Here is a 19,027-nt window from a genome sequence, read left to right as displayed (position 1 = left end):
AAACTAGCATCTGGCTATATTATGAGCACTCTAGGTCAACGGGAAGTGGGGCAAATCGGGACACAAAGTTTGAAGATTCAAAAACGTCAAAAATCTTTAAAAGGCAACTTAGGCAAAATTCAATTTAATTTCAAATTCAAAATGCATCTGAAAGGACTTGAAAAATGCAACAAAATGCAGGGTAGAGCATCCAGATTGGTTAAATTTAAAAGAAGTTATTGGCATTTTAGTGAAAAAAAAGCATAATTCGACGCCAACATTTCAAAAAGCATCATGTACAAACCATGCGTTTTGAGAAAAACGCATTTGAATGTTGAGCAACCATTTTCAATTCCCATTTTAATATAAAAGCAAAATAAGATGTTGTAATGATAACAAACGATGAAAAACGTTGCTTTTATTGATACTTGATCATCCAAATTCAGTAAAACATTATTTCTGTAATTTTATTTGAGAAAAACAAACATAACTTCTTTTCAAATCACAAACGTCTATATCACCCTGCTGTCATTGAGGGGGACGCTTTGTTATGATTCGTTTTTCTTCGCCGAATGTACATGGCGCTTTGTTCATGATGCTTTTTTTTCGCCACGAGGTTTATGTAGTCTTTTGTTTGACAGGTTGACAGGGCTATATAAATAGGGACTGCTGATGGCAGAGATTTTGTTTATGTTACTTTATTTAAAATCGTGATTAAACAGACTTTACTGAAGTAACTTTTGCTCGTTTTTGGTGGAGAGGTAGCTTATTAGGAGTACTTTTAGAATATGCAATAACCCAGAAAGTGTCAAAATGTACATGATGCCTTTTGAAATGTTACCGTCGAATTTTCAAACTCAAATAAAAAAGTGTTCCATCCAGATATCAACTCGGTTCGACCCGCAGCTTGTAGGGGACATCTGGAACTACCATCTGAGACTGAGAACGCTTTGGCTAAGGCAGTTTAACATATTAAATAGACACTTTTACTTTTAGTGAATTTTTTGGTTGTAAATTTTTGCTCGGGGGACCCGTTAGATCCCATTTTCTGGTGAAAATTTTATCATATTCGTGTTCCTGAGACAATTTCACAATACAAACATGCATGAAAATGTATATTTTCATCCTTAGCCCTTTAAAAAATAAAAGTTAAAAAAAATCTTCGATTCACATTTATTGAAAATCAAGTTCGTTTCCAAGGATACTAGATGACACCAGAAAAAGCAGCTTCTTAATTTTTTTTAACTTCGGGAATGATGCCTTCCGGATCCTTAATACTAAAAAAAAGATCCTTAATACTGCGATTGCATTCAAATCACAAATGCACATAACCAAACTTAAGATTATTTCAAAATAGACGTGTAACAAACGCAATAAAAACCGCTCACATCTCTCTGCAACATTTCCCCGTAGATGTCACACCATCCTGGCTTCAACCCTGCGCTGTCAGCAACAACAAATTTTGACAGCTCCCGAAACGTCAGCTGATGCACGCGAACTCCTCCGCAGATTGCGGCCAATGTTTGCGTTGATCACGTCGCGTGTGTTTTGTACCTGCGCTGCCGTGAGAAAAAGTTTGTAATTTTACAGTTAAAAAAAGTGTACCGGAAAAGTTTGTTTAGTTAAATTACCGTCAGCAGCATCCCTATACCGGAGTCATAAAATCCAATCAAGTCTAATTTCGCCGTGTCCGGGTTGCTTCCGGGTTGTGTGTCGTGCTCGAGAAACCGCAACAGGAAGCGAAAAATTCCACGGAAATTTCCTGCGGAAAATCGCTAGCAAGAAGAAAATTCCCCAGAAGCAAAAAATCATGTGCAGCGAGGTGAACAACACACACGATGACACGACGCCCAGCTCGACGAATCCGGCCGATTACGGGTGCAACTTCAGGATTCTGGACACCAACGATCAGATTCTGGAACTGCAAACCATCATCAGGGACAAGTGAGTTGGGGGTTGGATCGGGGGGTTGGAAGCAGACGCGACTTACACGCGACTGCAGGGTAATTTCGATGAATCGGTGATTTTTTGGCAAGGGGTGCAGGGTGGCGACTTAAGGATTTAATTGATTTTAATATTCAATCACCCGATAAAAAGTTGTAAACTAACAAGTTCTAGGTATAGCACAATTACAACAACTTTTGTATTTATTATTTTGAAGTTTTTTTTGTATTTGTTTATGTTAAAAAATATTGTAAGTACTTTTTGCTATAACCAAAAGAGTTATCTACGTGCGCATGTATTGCGTGTACGTACACGAAAAAGATTGAGGTTAAATTTTGTACCGGCCAGCAAAACTAATGGCGTGCTAGTGTGCGTGAGCGCGGGCTTAGATAACTCTATGAATTTCAAGCCCAATTTTAAAAATATTTCGAAATATTATTTAAACATTGTTAAAGTTATGCTATTGTCACAAAGCTAAAATATATCAATGAGTACATAACAACTTTTTATATCATCACCATACTTTTAAAACTTAAAAAGTGCTCGTAAAATACCCCATTTAATGTAAAATGCATGACAGAATAATGCATTCTATAAATATAAAATTACAAAAATATTTAAAAAAAATCGCATTTGCCTTATAAATAACAATTTTGAGTAAACCCGAGTTTGGTAAAAAATCTAAGGCTTAAGAAAAAAATAAAATTTCATCTGTTAAAACTCAATAAAAATGCGTGTTTGTAAAAAAATAACAAGCAACAAACAACAAATTAGGAAAATAAAGGAGATTTTCTTGGCGCAAAAATAACAAAATATGAAAATGAGAAAATAAGAAAATAAGAAAATAAGAAAATAAGCAAATAAGAAAATAAGAAAATAAGAAAAAAAGAAAAAAAGACAAAAAGAAAAAAAGAAAAAAAGAAAATAAGAAAATAAGAAAATAAGAAAATAAGAAAAATAAGAAAATGAGAAAATAAGAAAATAAGAAAATAAGAAAATAAGAAAATAAGAAAATAAGAAAATAAGAAAATAAGAAAATAAGAAAATAAGAAAATAAGAAAATAAGAAAATAAGAAAATAAGAAAATAAGAAAATAAGAAAATAAGAAAATAAGAAAATAAGAAAATAAGAAAATAAGAAAATAAGAAAATAAGAAAATAAGAAAATAAGAAAATAAGAAAATAAGAAAATAAGAAAATAAGAAAATAAGAAAATAAGAAAATAAGAAAATAAGAAAATAAGAAAATAAGAAAATAAGAAAATAAGAAAATAAGAAAATAAGAAAATAAGAAAATAAGAAAATAAGAAAATAAGAAAATAAGAAAATAAGAAAATAAGAAAATAAGAAAATAAGAAAATAAGAAAATAAGAAAATAAGAAAATAAGAAAATAAGAAAATAAGAAAATAAGAAAATAAGAAAATAAGAAAATAAGAAAATAAGAAAATAAGAAAATAAGAAAATAAGAAAATAAGAAAATAAGAAAATAAGAAAATAAGAAAATAAGAAAATAAGAAAATAAGAAAATAAGAAAATAAGAAAATAAGAAAATAAGAAAATAAGAAAATAAGAAAATAAGAAAATAAGAAAATAAGAAAATAAGAAAATAAGAAAATAAGAAAATAAGAAAATAAGAAAATAAGAAAATAAGAAAATAAGAAAATAAGAAAATAAGAAAATAAGAAAATAAGAAAATAAGAAAATAAGAAAATAAGAAAATAAGAAAATAAGAAAATTAGATAATTAGATAATTAGAAAATTAGAAAATAAGAAAATAAGAAAATAAGATAATAAGATAATAAGAAAATAAGAAAATAAGAAAATAAGAAAATAAGAAAATAAGAAAATAAGAAAATAAGAAAATAAGAAAATAAGAAAATAAGAAAATAAGAAAATAAGAAAATAAGAAAATAAGAAAATAAGAAAATAAGAAAATAAGAAAATAAGAAAATAAGAAAATAAGAAAATAAGAAAATAAGAAAATAAGAAAATAAGAAAATAAGAAAATAAGAAAATAAGAAAATAAGAAAATAAGAAAATAAGAAAATAAGAAAATAAAAAAATAAGAAAATAAGAAAATAAGAAAATAAGAAAATAAGAAAATAAGAAAATAAGAAAATAAGAAAATAAGAAAATAAGAAAATAAGAAAATTAGAAAATTAGAAAATAAGAAAATAAGAAAATAAGAAAATAAGAAAATAAGAAAATTACAAAATTACAAAATTACAAGATTACAAAAATCAAAAAAAATTACAAAAATAAAAAAATACGAAAATTACAAAAGTCACAAAAATAACAAAAATCACAACAATCACAGAAATCACAAAAATTATAAAAATCAGAAAAAAACACAAAAAACACAAAATTCACAAAAATAATAAAATAAAAACAATATAAACCCCAAAAAAAAAATTTACTAAAATCACAAAAATTACGAAAATCACTAAAATCGCAAAGATCACAAAACTTACAAAAATTACAAAAATCACACATCACAAATATCACAAAAATCATAAAAATCACAAACATCACAATAATCACAAAAATCACAAATAACACCTAACACAAAAAATCACAAAAATTACGAAAATTACAAAAATCGCAAAGATCACAAAACTTACAAAAATTACAAAAATCATAAAATCAATTTGTGTAAAATCACTAAAATCACGAAAATCATAAAAATCATAAAAATCAAAAAAATCACAAAAATCACAAAAATCACAAAAATCACAAAAATCACATAAATCACAAAAATCACAAAAATCACAAAAATCACAAAAATCACAAAAATCACAAAAATCACAAAAATCACAAAAATCACAAAAATTACAAAAATTACAAAAATCACAAAAATCACAAAAATCGCAAAAATCACAAAAATCACAAAAATCACAAAATCACAAAAAAATACAAAAATTACAAAAATTACAAAAATTACAAAAATTACAAAAATTACAAAAATTACAAAAATTACAAAAATTAAAAAAATTACAAAAATTACAAAAATTACAAAAATTACAAGAATCACAAAAATCACAAAAATCACAAAAATCACAAAAAACACATAAAACACAAAAATCACAAAAATCACAAAAAAAAACACATAAAACACAAAAATCACAAAAATTACAAAAAATACAAAAAAAAAAAAACAAAAATTACGAAAATCACAAAAATTGCAAAGATCACAAAACTTACAAAAATTACACATCACAAATATCACAAAAATCATAAAAATCACAAACATAACAATAATCACAAAAATGTCAAAAATTACAATTAACACAAATAACATAAAAAAAACAAAAATCGCAAATTTCACAAAACGTACAAAAATTACAAAAATCACAAAAATCACAAACATCATAAAAATAACAAAAATCACAAAATCAATTTGTGTGAAATCACAATAATCACAAAAATCACGAAAAACGAAACTATTGGCACTACGCCCCCCGGGGCATGGCCTTCCTCTAACGTGGGATTTCTGCTCCAGCGCCTCTGACGAGACAGGAGAAACCGGGACCGACGTTTTACTTCACCATCCGATAGAAGCTCAGTGGATAAGGCGGGAATCGAACCCGCGTCTCATAGCATCATCGGGATCGGCAGCCGAAGCCGCTACCCCTGCGCCACGAGACCCACAAAAATCACAAAAATCACGAAAATCATAAAAATCATAAAAATAATAATAAAAATCATAAAAATCATAAAAATCATAAAAATTATAAAAACCATAAAAATCATAAAAATCATAATAAGGCTGGTACAAATATTTTTATAAGTTTTTGCACCCCCCCCCCCTCCCCCTTCAAAATTGGGCCGAAAAATCAGGGGGCAAAAAAATATTTTTACAATAAACTTCAAAATTTCAATGAAAATTCAAGTGCAACCAGCTGAAATCAAATTAAAATACATTCTTCTGCGTTTAAAATCATTTTTAGCATGTTTGGGTTTATTAAAAAATCTTAAGATTTTTTGAAAATTTTCGATGCAAAATCTTTTTTTTCGATACAATTTTTGTTTTTGTCAGATCTTAGATTTTTTGAAAACTAATCATTGCAAAACAACTGAACTAGTGTAAAATGCATTTTAAAACACTTTTTTCATTTAAATGTGAAGACTATGGCTTGTTATTTAAATTTTTATATTTTTTTGCCCCCCGAAAACGCCCCCCCCCCCAAAACTTTTTTAAATATTTGCATCGGCCTAATCATAAAAATCATAAAGAACATAAAAATCATAAAAATCATCATAAATATCATAAAAATCATAAAAATCACAAAAATCTCAAAAATCACTAAAATCACAAGAATCACAAAAATCACGAAAATCATAAAAATAATAAAAATCATAAAAATCATAAAAAATCACAAAAATCACAAAAATCACAAAAATCTCAAAAATCACAAAATCAAAAATATTACAAAAATCACGAAAATCACTAAAATCACAAAAATTACAAAAACCATAAAAATTACAAAAAAATCTTAAATAAAAAAATCACTAAAATCACATAAATTACAAAATCAGATAATGATACAATTGGAAAATTGATACTTTATAATATTAGGAAATGAGTAATTCTTTTTTTCTTTTTAAATTATAAATATAACAAAAAACACTATTCAAAATGGGAATTTAAGAAAATCCTGAGTTTTAATAAACAAAAAAGTTTATGTTTGCATTCTGGCAAAAAAAATTGGTTTATTGATTATTTTTGCCTTCCTCCTCCTTACTGCGGGAAGGCTATAAAATCACTTAAAATGTGAATATCTGAATTTGAACTATTAGATTGCTTACTTAAAAATATTGGTGAAACACAAAGCCAAAGTTGACCCCCGAAATATGACACTTTTAAAAACATTGCAAAGCTACATTCTTCAAATTTCAAGAATTCTTCTTTCCAATGGTTTTAAAGATTGAAAATTGGTTGAAAAATTGATTTTTGGTCTGATCGGGGTTGGGTTGTAGAGGGTTAAGTGTTAATAATTATTATTCACTTTTTTGAAGAGTTGAGAAAAAACTGAAACTAATGCATTTTGCAGTTATGTTTCAGGTCAAAATCTCAACATTTTTATGAAAATAAAATAAAAACTTCACGATGCGGTTATCCGTTGTTTCGATTATCGGAATAAACATTTTGGCAAGGATTTCGAATAATCTAGTACGGACTGTAAACAGAAAAAATGATGAATTCTTAGCTCAAACGTCAGTTGTTTTTGTTTTAAAATGTAAAGAAGTGCTGGAGATTACAATGTTTTGAAAACACATGTGACTAAACCTTTGAGATTGGATGTTGATTTGCTTTAATCATTGCTAGAAAATAAACTTTTTCCGCAAATGCTCTCTGCAATCTGTGTTTATGTAATTATTGAACAATGTTGAAAAACACTAGATCAAATCAATACACATTATCTGATGCCAAGCTCATTCTAAGTCGACACCCTGTTTCGGAAATGCGCCAAGTTTTAGTGATATCTTAATCGCACACAATCACCCGACTCATCGAATTCGCCCGACGGAAGTCTCTGCACACAATCGCGCTCCCCAATCACGCGGTTCGGCAATCCCTTTTTTGCCCCTGCGCCATCCCACAATTTGACCCACTTTGTAGTTCCTCCTCACCACCAACCAACAACGCCCCGTGTCGTCCGTCTTTGACTCTGTTTAATTTTAGAAACACAACGCGCAGTGACTTTAAGTTCTACGCCGACCGGCTGATTCGGCTCGTGATCGAGGAAAGCCTCAACCAGCTGCCCTACTCGGACTGTTCCGTGGTGACGCCGACCGGTGCCATCTACGATGGGCTCAAGTATCGCTCCGGAAACTGTGGCGTGTCGATCGTGCGCTCGGGAGAGGCCATGGAGCAGGTAACATTCTTCGGCAATTTGTGAGAATGATTGTAAACTTTGCAACTTTTTTTTTTGCAGGGCCTGCGAGACTGCTGCCGGTCCATACGGATAGGCAAGATTCTGGTGGAGTCGGACGCGGAAACGCACGCGGCCCGTGTCGTGTACGCGCGGTTTCCGGATGACATCGCGAGGCGGCAAGTGTTGCTCATGTACCCGATCATGGCCACCGGAAACACCGTTATACAGGTAAGAAAGTGCAAAGTTGGTGGCACACGACGTTGTCGATTAGCGTCGTGGTGTGAATTGCGTCGAATCAATTAAGTTATTTTGAAAAGGGGGTTCTGAATTGAGCCAGTGCTGAATTCTTCAAGTGAATACACGCACCACACACGCAAAGTGGATAGTTCTTGCTGGTCAAATCTATTAGAAAGGTCATGAATTGGCGAATTTCGTCCAATCAATCTTTAATTTGCAATGCCTTTAGCTCTTTTTGACAAACTTGTTGCTAAAGGCTGGGATTTCAAAGATGAACGGTAATTGTAAAAATTATAACTCTAATATTTCAAGTTTTTCAATTTTGTCTTCCTCGCCTTACTGAGGAAAGACTTTAAAATCACTCGGAAAATGAACTTCTTTATTCGACCTCCTAGACCCACCTTCACGTATACCTATCAGAATCAAATTCTGAACAAATGTCAAAGTTATTCTAAAAAAACGAGTTTAGCTATACTTTGGAAGATTGTAAAAAGGGTGCTTTATTTAAGAAAACTCGTCTTGCTATACATTTTTTGAAGGGTATTCAAAAGACCTTTCCATTGAGCCCAAATCGTTGAAGATCTGACTACCCTATCAAAAGTTATTAGCACTTAAGTGTTATTTATACTCTTTTTAGAAGCCGGATCTCCCATATTTTGATGAAAACGTTGTCCGGATCTACCATGCGACTTATCGTTGGATCTTTCCAAAGACTCTAAAAGAATGAAAATCAGGAAACCCTATTAACAGTTATAAGTACTCAAGTGTTTTAATTTACTTTTTGTGAGGCCGGATCTCGGATAGTTTGATCAAGTATGTGTTATTTATACACTTTTTAAGGCTGTGTAGTGTATTCACTTTATGAATGTGAGGAAGGCAATCTTTGGTGCTCATCCCTAGAATGATAGATTAGGATGTCAGGAACAATGTTTTCATACAACAAAAAAAAAAATCCCAAAAATGGTTTGCAACTCGCGCGCGGAGCTTGAACGAAAAAAGTGCATTTTTCGAGTATTTTTCAGAAATGCGCGTAACAATCATACTAAAGTCATTCAAATTTGATCGCCTTGGGCTTCAAGTTATAGTTTAATGTCTCTTGAACAAATTCCTGTACAGACATAGTCCATGAAAGCTTGTGTTTGGGCATGGCAGGGCGTTTTAGGGAGAATAATTTGTATTTTTTAGACAAAAAATTTCAAAAATCACTCCCCAAAACCAGCCAAACTTTCAATATTACGCCCGTTTAAAATGTTAGTCTTGATTTTAAATTGATTTTCATATTTTAACATTGTAAATCGGACCATTAATTGCTGAGATATCGACATTAGAAAATGGTGGGTTGTTTGGGTGAGACTTAGAAAACATCAACTTTCCTGTTTTTTAACCTTTGCATGGCAATATCTCAGCAACTATGGGTCGTATCAACAAAGTTTATTAAAGCAAAATATAGAGAATTTTCTCAGCCTTTCAAAAATATTTTTTTTCAAAGGTGGGCAAACATGGGCACTAATTTAAAAAAAATGAAAAACTGCGACTATTTTCAAAAAAATACCTAAAAATGGTTATAACTTGAAAACGGTACATTTTATCAAAAATTCACTAAAGTACTTTTTGATTGCAAATTCGATTTTACATCGAAACATGAAGTTGAAAATTTTTTGCGACCAATATTTCGATTTTTTGAAAAAAACAGTATTGATTCAAAAAATCATAACTCGGTCAAAGATTTTTTTCCCATTCTGGAAATTTCAGAAAAGTTGGCATTTTATGTCCTCTAAAACATATCAAAAAATAAAAAAAATTAAAAATAGTGTTTTTTTGCAAATCAAGTTTTAGTGAAAAAAATTGAAATTAAAAATCACAAAAAAAATTTTACCGTGTATAATTTTTTTTCAGTGTAGTCCATATCCATACCTACAATTTTGCCGAAGACACCAAATCGATCAAAAAATTCCATCAAAAGATACAGATTTTTGAATTTTCACATATCATTTTTGTATGGACAGCTGCCAAATTTGTATGGAAATTTATATGGACAAACTAATGATGCAAAATGGATTCTTTGGGCATACCGAAGGCACCAAAAAAGTTTCAGCCGGATTAAAAAATACAAAAATTAAAATTAAAGGAAATAGACCGATTCCGTAGAGAACTGCTCAGATATGAACAAATAAAATTGTAATGGGTAACTATTTTTGAAAAAATATATTTTTTTATTAAATGAATTTGTTTCATTCGATTGTACATGCAAAAAGAGCTATGAACTTTAATCAAATTAATTTTGATTTATGATTATTTGTCGTTTACGTCACATTGTGAGAAAATCTTATGTTTTTTCATAAAATGTTATTACCACATATCGTTTTTGAGCGAAAAAAATGATTTCCGAAAAATAAGCTCCTATAAGCTGCATGCATTAGTTTTGGCTGCAAAATTGTTTGGCACGTTTTGGGGAGCGATTTTTGAATATTTTTTAGCTAAAAAATATAATTTTTTCTCCCTAAAACGCCCTGCTATGCCCAAACACAAGCTTTTATGGACTATGTCTGTACAGGAATTTGTTCAGGGGACATTAAACTATAACTTGAAGCCCAAGGCGATCAATTTTGAATGGCTTTAGTATGTTTGTTACGCGCATTTCTGAAAAATACTCGAAAAATGCACTTTTTTCATTCAAGCTCCTCGCAACTCGCAAACCATTTTTGGGAATTATTTGTTGCATAAAAACTTTGTTCCTGACATCCTAATCTATCATTCTGGGAGCACCAAAAATTTGACAACTTTTCATTTTTTTGGGACGCCCTATTGTTCATTCCGAACAAAAAATGGAAAAGAACGTTTGAAAATATGAAAAAAATACTGAAAATGCAAAAAATAAGTACAAGTCCGTTCCGTACAAGTTCCGAAAAATCAGGGGCAAAACAAATATTGTTTCACAAAACATATAATTTTTTATGTAAACAGAAGTCTAATCAACTGAAAACAAATTAAAATGCATTTTACTACATTGTTAATCGTATTTTTTTACACGAATTCCTATATATTTTCTTAAGTTTTTGAAAGAATAATAACAATCATTCTTTAGATAGGAAATGCCTATTATTTGAGTTTCTAGAAAAGTTGGAAAAAAGTCCGGAATTTAATAGTTGAGTAGTTACCCTGATTTTAGCAATTGTTTTTTTTGCACAATATATTTTAAAATGGCACTAAATCCATTAAGTAATTGCATTTTTTCCCAAATTTTTGATCGAGTCAACATTTTTGTGAGTATGATTACAGTCCAGACTCGATTATCCGAAGTTTCGATTATTCGAAGGTTTGAATTAGAATCCGATAATCAAATCAATATGTTGGATCAATTTTGAGCTATTTTTTTTTTTGCGATTCGATAAATTCTAGGGTATTTTTTTCCAATGCCTTTGGATAATCATGTCTAAGCTAAAAATTAATAAATGTTACACTTGATTTGCATTTATCGGAAAAAACTAATAAATCAAATAAAATTCTAAATAACAATTGTTATGTTATTTCAAATTTATGATTTTAAAGAATAATATCTTTAATCGTGTTTTAATCATTCTTTCATAAAAATTTGAATTAATATTGAAAAATTAAATTTAGTAATTTTTCGCATGCTTGGCAGGTTAAGGACTCGGTTCTAACTACGTCCTATTTTTCAATTCTCATAATTTAAACAAAGTTCCGAAGTTCGATTCTCCGAAGGCTTTTTTTTCATTCTGCGACCCCATTTTAGTCAAATTTATATGGTTGAATGCCTTAAAACCAATGAATGCAATTTTTCAATAATTTATCTTCGCTTTTGAGCTGCCTTATTTCATTTAAAAATTTAAAACAAGCGCAAGAATTTTTTAGCCTGTATTTAAACAACCTCCTGCTTTATTTATGTAAACAAACGGGGTCACTTTCAACTACGCTTACGCTTTCTCACTTTTCATACTCCAGCCTTTTAACTATCTCTGCCTCGCGGCCGACCTCGAAATCCTCTTATGCTCGATTTGGCGTTTTCCAAAAAAAAACACCCTCCATATTTCGATACAGAAGCAGAACTTGCGATGGTTTTTAATTTCGTAATACAGTCTAGACTCGATTATCCAAATGCTTCGAAATAGTTTCACTTCGTGTAATCGAACTAAGAAAAAAAATTTTTTTCGTTGACCCATTTTTGATATTCGATGACCCCAAAACTACTCGAGAAATACTTAAATTTTTTACAAAACTACGTATTTTCCTAAAAATTTCCGTTTCTACAATATGGGTATCAAATGATAGGGGTTTTTTCATACATTTTGAATGTAATACCAACATTTTTTGAAAAAGCTGAAAATTTTCACAAAACTACGTATTTTCGAAAAAAAAATACTCAAAATTACAGGTTTTTAAAACATAGTTATCAAATGATTGGGATTTTCACAAATTTCAAAAGTTATAACGCAAATTTGTGAAAAAATCCAAATTTTAACAAAACTACGTATTTTCGAAAAAATAATTTTTGAGTAATTTCAAAACATGTTGTTATTTTGTTCGAAATGAATGAAAAATTGGAAATTTTGAGTATTTTTTCCAAAATACGTAGAATTGTGAAAATTTTGAGTTTTTTTTTTCAAAATATGTTGTGATTACATTCAAAATTCCAATTTTTTGATATCCATATTTAAAAAAAAAAATTTGAGTATTTTTTTAAAATACGTAGTTTTGTGAAAATTTTGAGTATTTCCAAAAAATGTTGTTATTACATTCGGAGTGTATAAAAAAAATCATGATCTCTTGATACCCATATTGTAAAAACGATTTTTTTTGTATTTTTTTTTTTTGAAAAATACGTAGTTTGGTGATAATTTTGAGTGTTTTCACTAAATGTTGTTATTACATTCGAGAGGTGTGAAAAATCTGGGTCGCGGAAAAAATGTGTCGCGTCGTGGCCTTGCGAGTTGGGCCCTCAGTCGTGTTGTGTTCGTGGGGGAGATCAGTTGGCGAATCGAAGTGCGAGAATCCGCGAGAAAGTGCTCGAAGTTTCTTGAATTCATTGAAAAAATGTGTCGCGTCGTGGCCTTGCGAGTTGGGCCCTCAGTCGTGTGGTGTTCGTGGGGGAGATCAGTAGGCGAATCGAAGCGCGAGCATCCGCGAGAAAATGCTAGAAGATTCTTGATTTTATTGATAGAAGGCTTCGCGTCGTCATGTATATATTGTCTTTCTGTTGTTGAGCCGGTTATTCGCGGTCCGGACTGGGTAAATTCGTGGTGAAGTTTGTTACAAAGAAGTCTTGCGCGAAGAAATTCATGAAATCGATTGAAACAGTTCAACATTTTGTTTTGAAAGCCCTTCCCTTAGCTACGTGGCTCGGAAGGCACGCCGACGGTAAGAAGTAAAAAAATACGGGATTGAGTATATAATTAAGTCCTTCTCATAGCGTCGAAACTCGGAAGGCAACGATTATGTTTCACTTTCTGGTCATATCATCTACCAATAATGAATCCGGATCTATTTTAAATTGAACGTCACCGAATAATGCGTTGATTCAAATTTCATTTCGTTTTGAAAGCCCATCCCAAAGCATCGTTGCTCGGATGGCACGCCGGCGGTAAGAAGTAAAAATATACGCGATAATAAGTCCTTCTCATAGCGTCGTAGCTCCGAAGGCAACGATTATGTTTCACTTTCTGGTCATATCATCTACCAAGATGAATCCTGACCTTCCCTTTCCTTCCCCTACTAACACAATTCCCCCACTTCCCGTGATGCTTGAAGGAGATGCTGTGGATTCAACGGTCTCATGCGGTGTCAACAGGTATAGAGCGACAAACTCTGTGTCTGATGAGTCTGCAACTTCAACTATCGGACTAACATTCCTACCTTTGTTGAACTGCATCTCCTTGGGGGCGCCGGTATTGACATAAAGCAGAGATCTTCAGGGGTTATACAGTGAGGATGATTAGCTCCCACTACTCATCTGTTGGTTCATTGTGTAACTTCAGCTGATCCGTCAATAACGGAGTAGCAGCTCATTGGCAGTCAACCATGCTCATGCTCATGCTCATGCTCGATGACCCCAAAACTACTCGAAAGTGATTTAAGAAAATGCATTTGGTATGCGAACAGGTAATCAACTACTAAAATTTTATTAAAATGAGGTCGCAGAATTCTAATTTTGATGATGAAAAAAAAAAATGTTTTGTTCGTGATTCGATTATTCGAAGTCCTATGCAAACCTTCGGATAATTGTACTTAGGATGACCGAAACTTCGAATAATCGAGTCTGTACTGTATTCCTATCACTTTATTTAAGTATTTAAAATAAATAATATGCGTCATAACATATCTAATCTGGAACGATTCAAAAATGATTCAAAAATTTTTAGGATCAAGATATTAAAAAAAAAACAAAGTTGACTCGCAATTCGCAATTCGAAATTCGCAATTTTCAGTGTAAGAACGGGCCTTGACCGATCTTATGCACTAGGTTCCCGACGAACACGCACTGCCCTTACACCTACATCTCACCCTTGCTCTGAGTCAGTACGAGCAGCACGCTAGAACACGCTTTGAGTGTTCGTGCCAGGCATGCACACCTTCTTTTCCGGTTACGCATTTTAACTCGGCCGGGGGTGGTACATTAGGTAGGGTTTGATGTAAGTATAAGCGCCTAACCATTTAAAGTGTGCCTAACAACTTTCATTAAAGCAAAAACTGTTTTATTTGTAGTTTAAATTCAAAAACTAATTGTTATTTACTGTGTATTGTTTTCTTCTGGAATCTTTCCTAGTGTTGAGTCGTGTTTATATGTTGGTATTTCTTTTGTCGCGGTGTTTTGTTACAATTTTTGGTCCTAAGAATTTTATAAAAGTTTTTCAAAAGTACAATAGTAATAGTTGTATTAATTCTTTGATCATTCCAAAAATTGAGTAAGGGCTCGAACCTCATTTGGTTGAAGAAAAGGATGAAGATTGAAAACAATGGACAGTGAAAGAAATATACTATGTAAAGAATCAATAGTAAAAGAAAGATAGTAATTTATTAAGTAGATAATGAAATTAACAATAGTTAATAACAAGAGGTAACAAACAAGCTTAGATTGTGTTAAGTTCAATTTATAGGGCAGATGAAAAATTATTCAAATAGATAAATAAAGATAAACAAAATTGACATCGCTGCCAAATTAAGGAAAAACAGACAGTTTGTTACAGCAGCATCAATTGGTAAAATAGAGTGGAAAAGCGTTGAGAAATAAGAGAATGAAATGAGTAAAATCGAAATCAAATGGAGTAAACAGAAGTAAACAGAAGCCGTGTAGAAAATCAGTGAAACAAAATAAACAGAAGATAGGTGGTAGATGAAATAGAATGAAGAGAAACCCCGTTGTGCGATGTTTCAGGTACATCCACAGCAGTTGACTCAACATACTGCGAATCAAAACAATACCGTCTACAATCACAAATTACATCCCTTTCCCACATTGTCGCGCCCTTTCTTTTAGCCATCTCGACTTTGACCCGCGGTGGTCAAAGGTTTACGATCCGTTTCACAGGCCACCAGCTAGGTCATCATGAAAACCAAGCCAACGTGGAGGTAAGAAAATAGGACACTTGCAAGGAACCAGAGCTATACTGTCTTGATCAAGAAATGATCTAACAGGACTACGGACGTAGTCAGTGACGCTCCTTCCAGGATGTTCCTCGCCTGAGCGTCAACTGAAGAGGTATCATCAGAATCATTCGCACTTGGCCTGCCTTAAAAAAAAAAAAAAAAAAAAAAAACGTTGACTCCAAGAAACAATCATTTTGAAAACTTTGGCAAATTCACCCAAACCAAATTAAACCACATAACGTTCAATATTCACAAAAAATAATGAATACTTTCTTTTAAATTAGAGGTGGGCAAACCCGCTCTTTTTTTAGGTGTCGCCCAGGCTTGCCACAAATACAGATTTTTTTGGCACATACCAAACACTCAATCGAGTATAACTTTAAAGAATAATATTCTTACCAAAAACTGAACATGCCAAAACATGCTAACAATGTTTATCTTTTTGGCCAGTTTAACAAAAACTGCTCAAATTTATTTTAACTGTTAAAAAAAATTCGTTTGTGTTTCGGGCCTGTGCTGAAAAATCTGTATTTGTGGCAAGCCTGGGTGTCGCTAATTTTCGCTCGCTCATAAAATGAGCGGCTCTTTTCAACGGCTCTTTCGCTCTTTTTTTTTAAAAAAATATGAAAAGGCTATTTTAAAGCATGGTGTGAATGTTTAAAAGTGAATTCTCTCGTTGTCGATATTGAAGGAACCGTCGAGAGCGGGAGGTATCAAATTATAGAACGAAAAATCAAAGCATGCTTCTTGAAGGGACTGAAAAATTGATTGACAGCTGGAGCAATATTGATATCTAGAAGATCGACAGCCAGAGCCAGAGAGTCGACTGTATTTTTGTAAATTAGGCCGTTGCAAATATTTTTCAAAGTTTAGGTCGCCCCCACCTTCAAAATTGGTTTGAAAAATCAGGGGAATATTTTTTCATAAAGCTGGAAAATTTCAATAAATATAGAAGTCTAATCAACTCAAAACAATCCTAAATGCCTGCATTGATGATCATGTTAAGATTGTTTGGCTCGGCCGGGTCCGGTGGTGTAGCTGTTAGCGTGGTAGCCTCTCACCCCAATAAGGCGAAATAGCACCATCACGACGAATTTAAAAGAACAACACTTTTGAAACATTTTGTTATTTATTTGCCTCTATTTCACCCATCTTCCCTCCGCTTGCAGGCCGTCAACGTGCTGCGCGACCACGGCGTCCCCGAGACGGCCATCATCCTGTCCAACCTGTTCTGCACGCCCGTCGCCGCCCGGATGGTCGTGTCCGCCTTTCCCGACATGAAGATCCTCACCTCGGAGCTGCACTCGACGGCACCGAACCACTTTGGCCAAAAGTACTTCGGAACGGACTAGAGCGTGGGAACGGACCCGTAACGTGAAGCTACTTATGATAACTACAACTACTGCTGCAAACAACAAGAATAACAAACTATTACTATCAACCATTGCTTCTGGGAGCTTGTTGTGGACCGCTCCGCGCCGGGAGAATCAGTTTTGGACCTAAGTTATTTATACATATTTTTTTTCTGTTCGTCTTTTGTGTCTTAATGCCAATCAAACGTGACCCGTTTGCATGATTTTCTTTTAAATTAAATCTTTAGTTTGTAGGCGTAATGTGTCAGATTGCCAGATAATGAAACTCAGTTATAGGAACACTTTGTTATATTAAAGAATTAATATAAGATTGATAGAAGCTGGTTTGTACTAGTAACACATTGCATAGAATCTTCGAAAGCCCTTTTCTTTCCGTTAGAAGCGAAAATACAAACACTGTAATTGTATGTTTTTTTGATAAGTTTATTTAGCATGTTTGGAAATAAAATTTACACCAACTACTTCAAAGTTAATAATTTATTACAACTTCTACAATGATATTTACATCTTTGGTATTTTCTTCAACATGTTTCCATTTTCATCTTTTCAAATTCGTGTGTGCGGAGAGAGATCGTCACACGATCGTTTCCTTTGCTCTGTTTTCCTACCCAGTTTAAAACAACTTTTAGTTTTCTGCAATATGTCTAGCAAAATGTTAGATTATTTATACACAATCACTTAAATTGAATGGAATTTCATTAGTAGCATTGTCGACTGTGTGTATCTGTGCTGTTTTTTATTTGTTTTGTTGATTTCGAGATATAGTTCGCATAAATCGCCCGTTTTTTTTTTCTTTCTGTATCCTTGGCACGAAGATTAAGGCTGAGATTCAGGAGCGCAGCACTCTGTCTCTAGATGTCGGCATCGTCATCGTAGTCGTACAGCGGGGGCACGACCGGAAGGGACGCCGCCACCGCCGGGGAGTCCATCAGCAGGAAGTCGGCGCACTCGGGGTGACCTGTGTGTGTGTGATGAGAAGGGAGAGGAAAAGTGTAAGTTTTTTTTGCTTTTAAACTCTGTGATTAGTTGAAACTGGCAATTCTCTGCGGAAACAGCTTTATGTTTTGAGCAATCCTCTTTGGAGTTGACGTATTTATTTAAAATAATATTGTTAAACATTTTTTTCAATGAAACATTGTGGGGACTTTGGTTCTTAATTTTTTTAAACAATTTTAATATGTTCATACAAAATTGTTATGTAAATTTCCTATAATTCATTCCCGGTCAGTTAAGGTTATGTTTTAGTTTATTTGTTTTTTCAATGATTTTTAGAAAAGTGACAAAAATGTACAAAATTAGTTTCAAAAAAAAAATTGACCTTACAATCCTTACACCATTTTATAACATTTTCAAGTCAATAACATTGTAGAAAACAGTTTGCAGAACAAGTTCCCAAAAAAGTACCAGTTTTAGTTAGAGGTGGGCAAAAAAAGCGAGCCGCTCAATGAGCTGGTTCTCTAAAAGAGCGAATGAACCTTGGCTCACAAAAAAAGAGCCGCGGTTCTTTTTGAAACTTCGGTCTTTTGAAAGAACTGTTCTGTTTATGTTTATGAATATAATTAATTGAATTTCCATCGATTTTCACAATTAAATTTGTTTTTTTTTCAGAATTAAACGTATATACCAAATTGGTCAACATTGTCTCACGGTTTTTTTCCATTAAATTTAGGATAAAAACTGAAGGTTTAAAATTTAAATGTTAAGAAAACTAGGAAATCAAAATTATAGGCTTAATTTTGATTTCCTAGTTTTCTTTGTAATTACAGTCGACTCTCTGGCTGTCGATATTCTCGATATCAATATTTCTCCATCTACCGATGAATTCTTCAGTCCCTTCAAACTACATACTTCGATTCTCTTCATTCCTCGACATTTTCTCTTGCTTGAAGGATCTCTTCCTCGACGGTCCCTTGGATTCTGTTTGCTTTAAAAATCTCTTCCGGTTGTCAATAATTTCACTTTCTCATGGCTTGCATAGACATTTTTCTTTGCGAAACGAAGCTTTGAAGGGTGTTTG

General features: G+C 32.5%; 2 protein-coding genes across 8 annotated transcripts in view; one reads left to right on the top strand and one right to left on the bottom strand.

The window, feature by feature from the left end:
- The first annotated feature begins 1,474 nt into the window (after positions 1-1,474).
- Positions 1,475-17,329, top strand: LOC6036567 (uracil phosphoribosyltransferase homolog). The gene is made up of 4 exons (XM_001846556.2): positions 1,475-1,923; positions 7,606-7,798; positions 7,859-8,026; positions 16,807-17,329. The coding sequence occupies exons 1-4, from the start codon at positions 1,790-1,792 to the stop codon at positions 16,987-16,989; spliced, it is 678 nt and encodes a 225-aa protein (XP_001846608.1). The 5' UTR covers positions 1,475-1,789; the 3' UTR covers positions 16,990-17,329.
- A 143-nt stretch (positions 17,330-17,472) lies between these two features.
- LOC6036570 (protein vein) overlaps positions 17,473-19,027 on the bottom strand; it is a 118,206-nt gene continuing 116,651 nt past the window's right edge. For 3 of the 7 annotated variants that reach the window (XM_038261745.1, XM_038261747.1, XM_038261749.1), the window contains one exon: positions 17,473-17,968. In XM_038261745.1, the coding sequence (XP_038117673.1) occupies positions 17,939-17,968 (30 nt within the window). In that variant the 3' untranslated portion in view covers positions 17,473-17,938. The remainder of the gene's footprint in view (positions 17,969-19,027) is intronic. The other 4 variants (XR_005278333.1, XM_038261744.1, XM_038261746.1 and 1 more) reach the window with 2 other exon arrangements.

The sequence above is a fragment of the Culex quinquefasciatus genome, chromosome 3 (assembly GCF_015732765.1).
Source record: "Culex quinquefasciatus strain JHB chromosome 3, VPISU_Cqui_1.0_pri_paternal, whole genome shotgun sequence".
NCBI classification, from domain to species: Eukaryota; Metazoa; Arthropoda; class Insecta; order Diptera; family Culicidae; genus Culex; species Culex quinquefasciatus.
Note: the sequence above shows the minus strand (reverse complement) of the source record. Positions and strands in the feature narration are given on the sequence as shown.

What these genes read in the sequence shown, in the direction of transcription:
- LOC6036567 (XM_001846556.2), top strand. Translation starts at nt 1,790, where the DNA reads ATGTGCAGCGAGGTGAACAACACACACGATGACACGACGCCCAGCTCG. An exon ending in CAAACCATCATCAGGGACAA is followed by an intron (nt 1,924 to 7,605) that starts GTGAGTTGGGGG and finishes GTTTAATTTTAG; the next exon opens with AAACACAACGCGCAGTGACT. An exon ending in CGGGAGAGGCCATGGAGCAG is followed by an intron (nt 7,799 to 7,858) that starts GTAACATTCTTC and finishes TTTTTTTTGCAG; the next exon opens with GGCCTGCGAGACTGCTGCCG.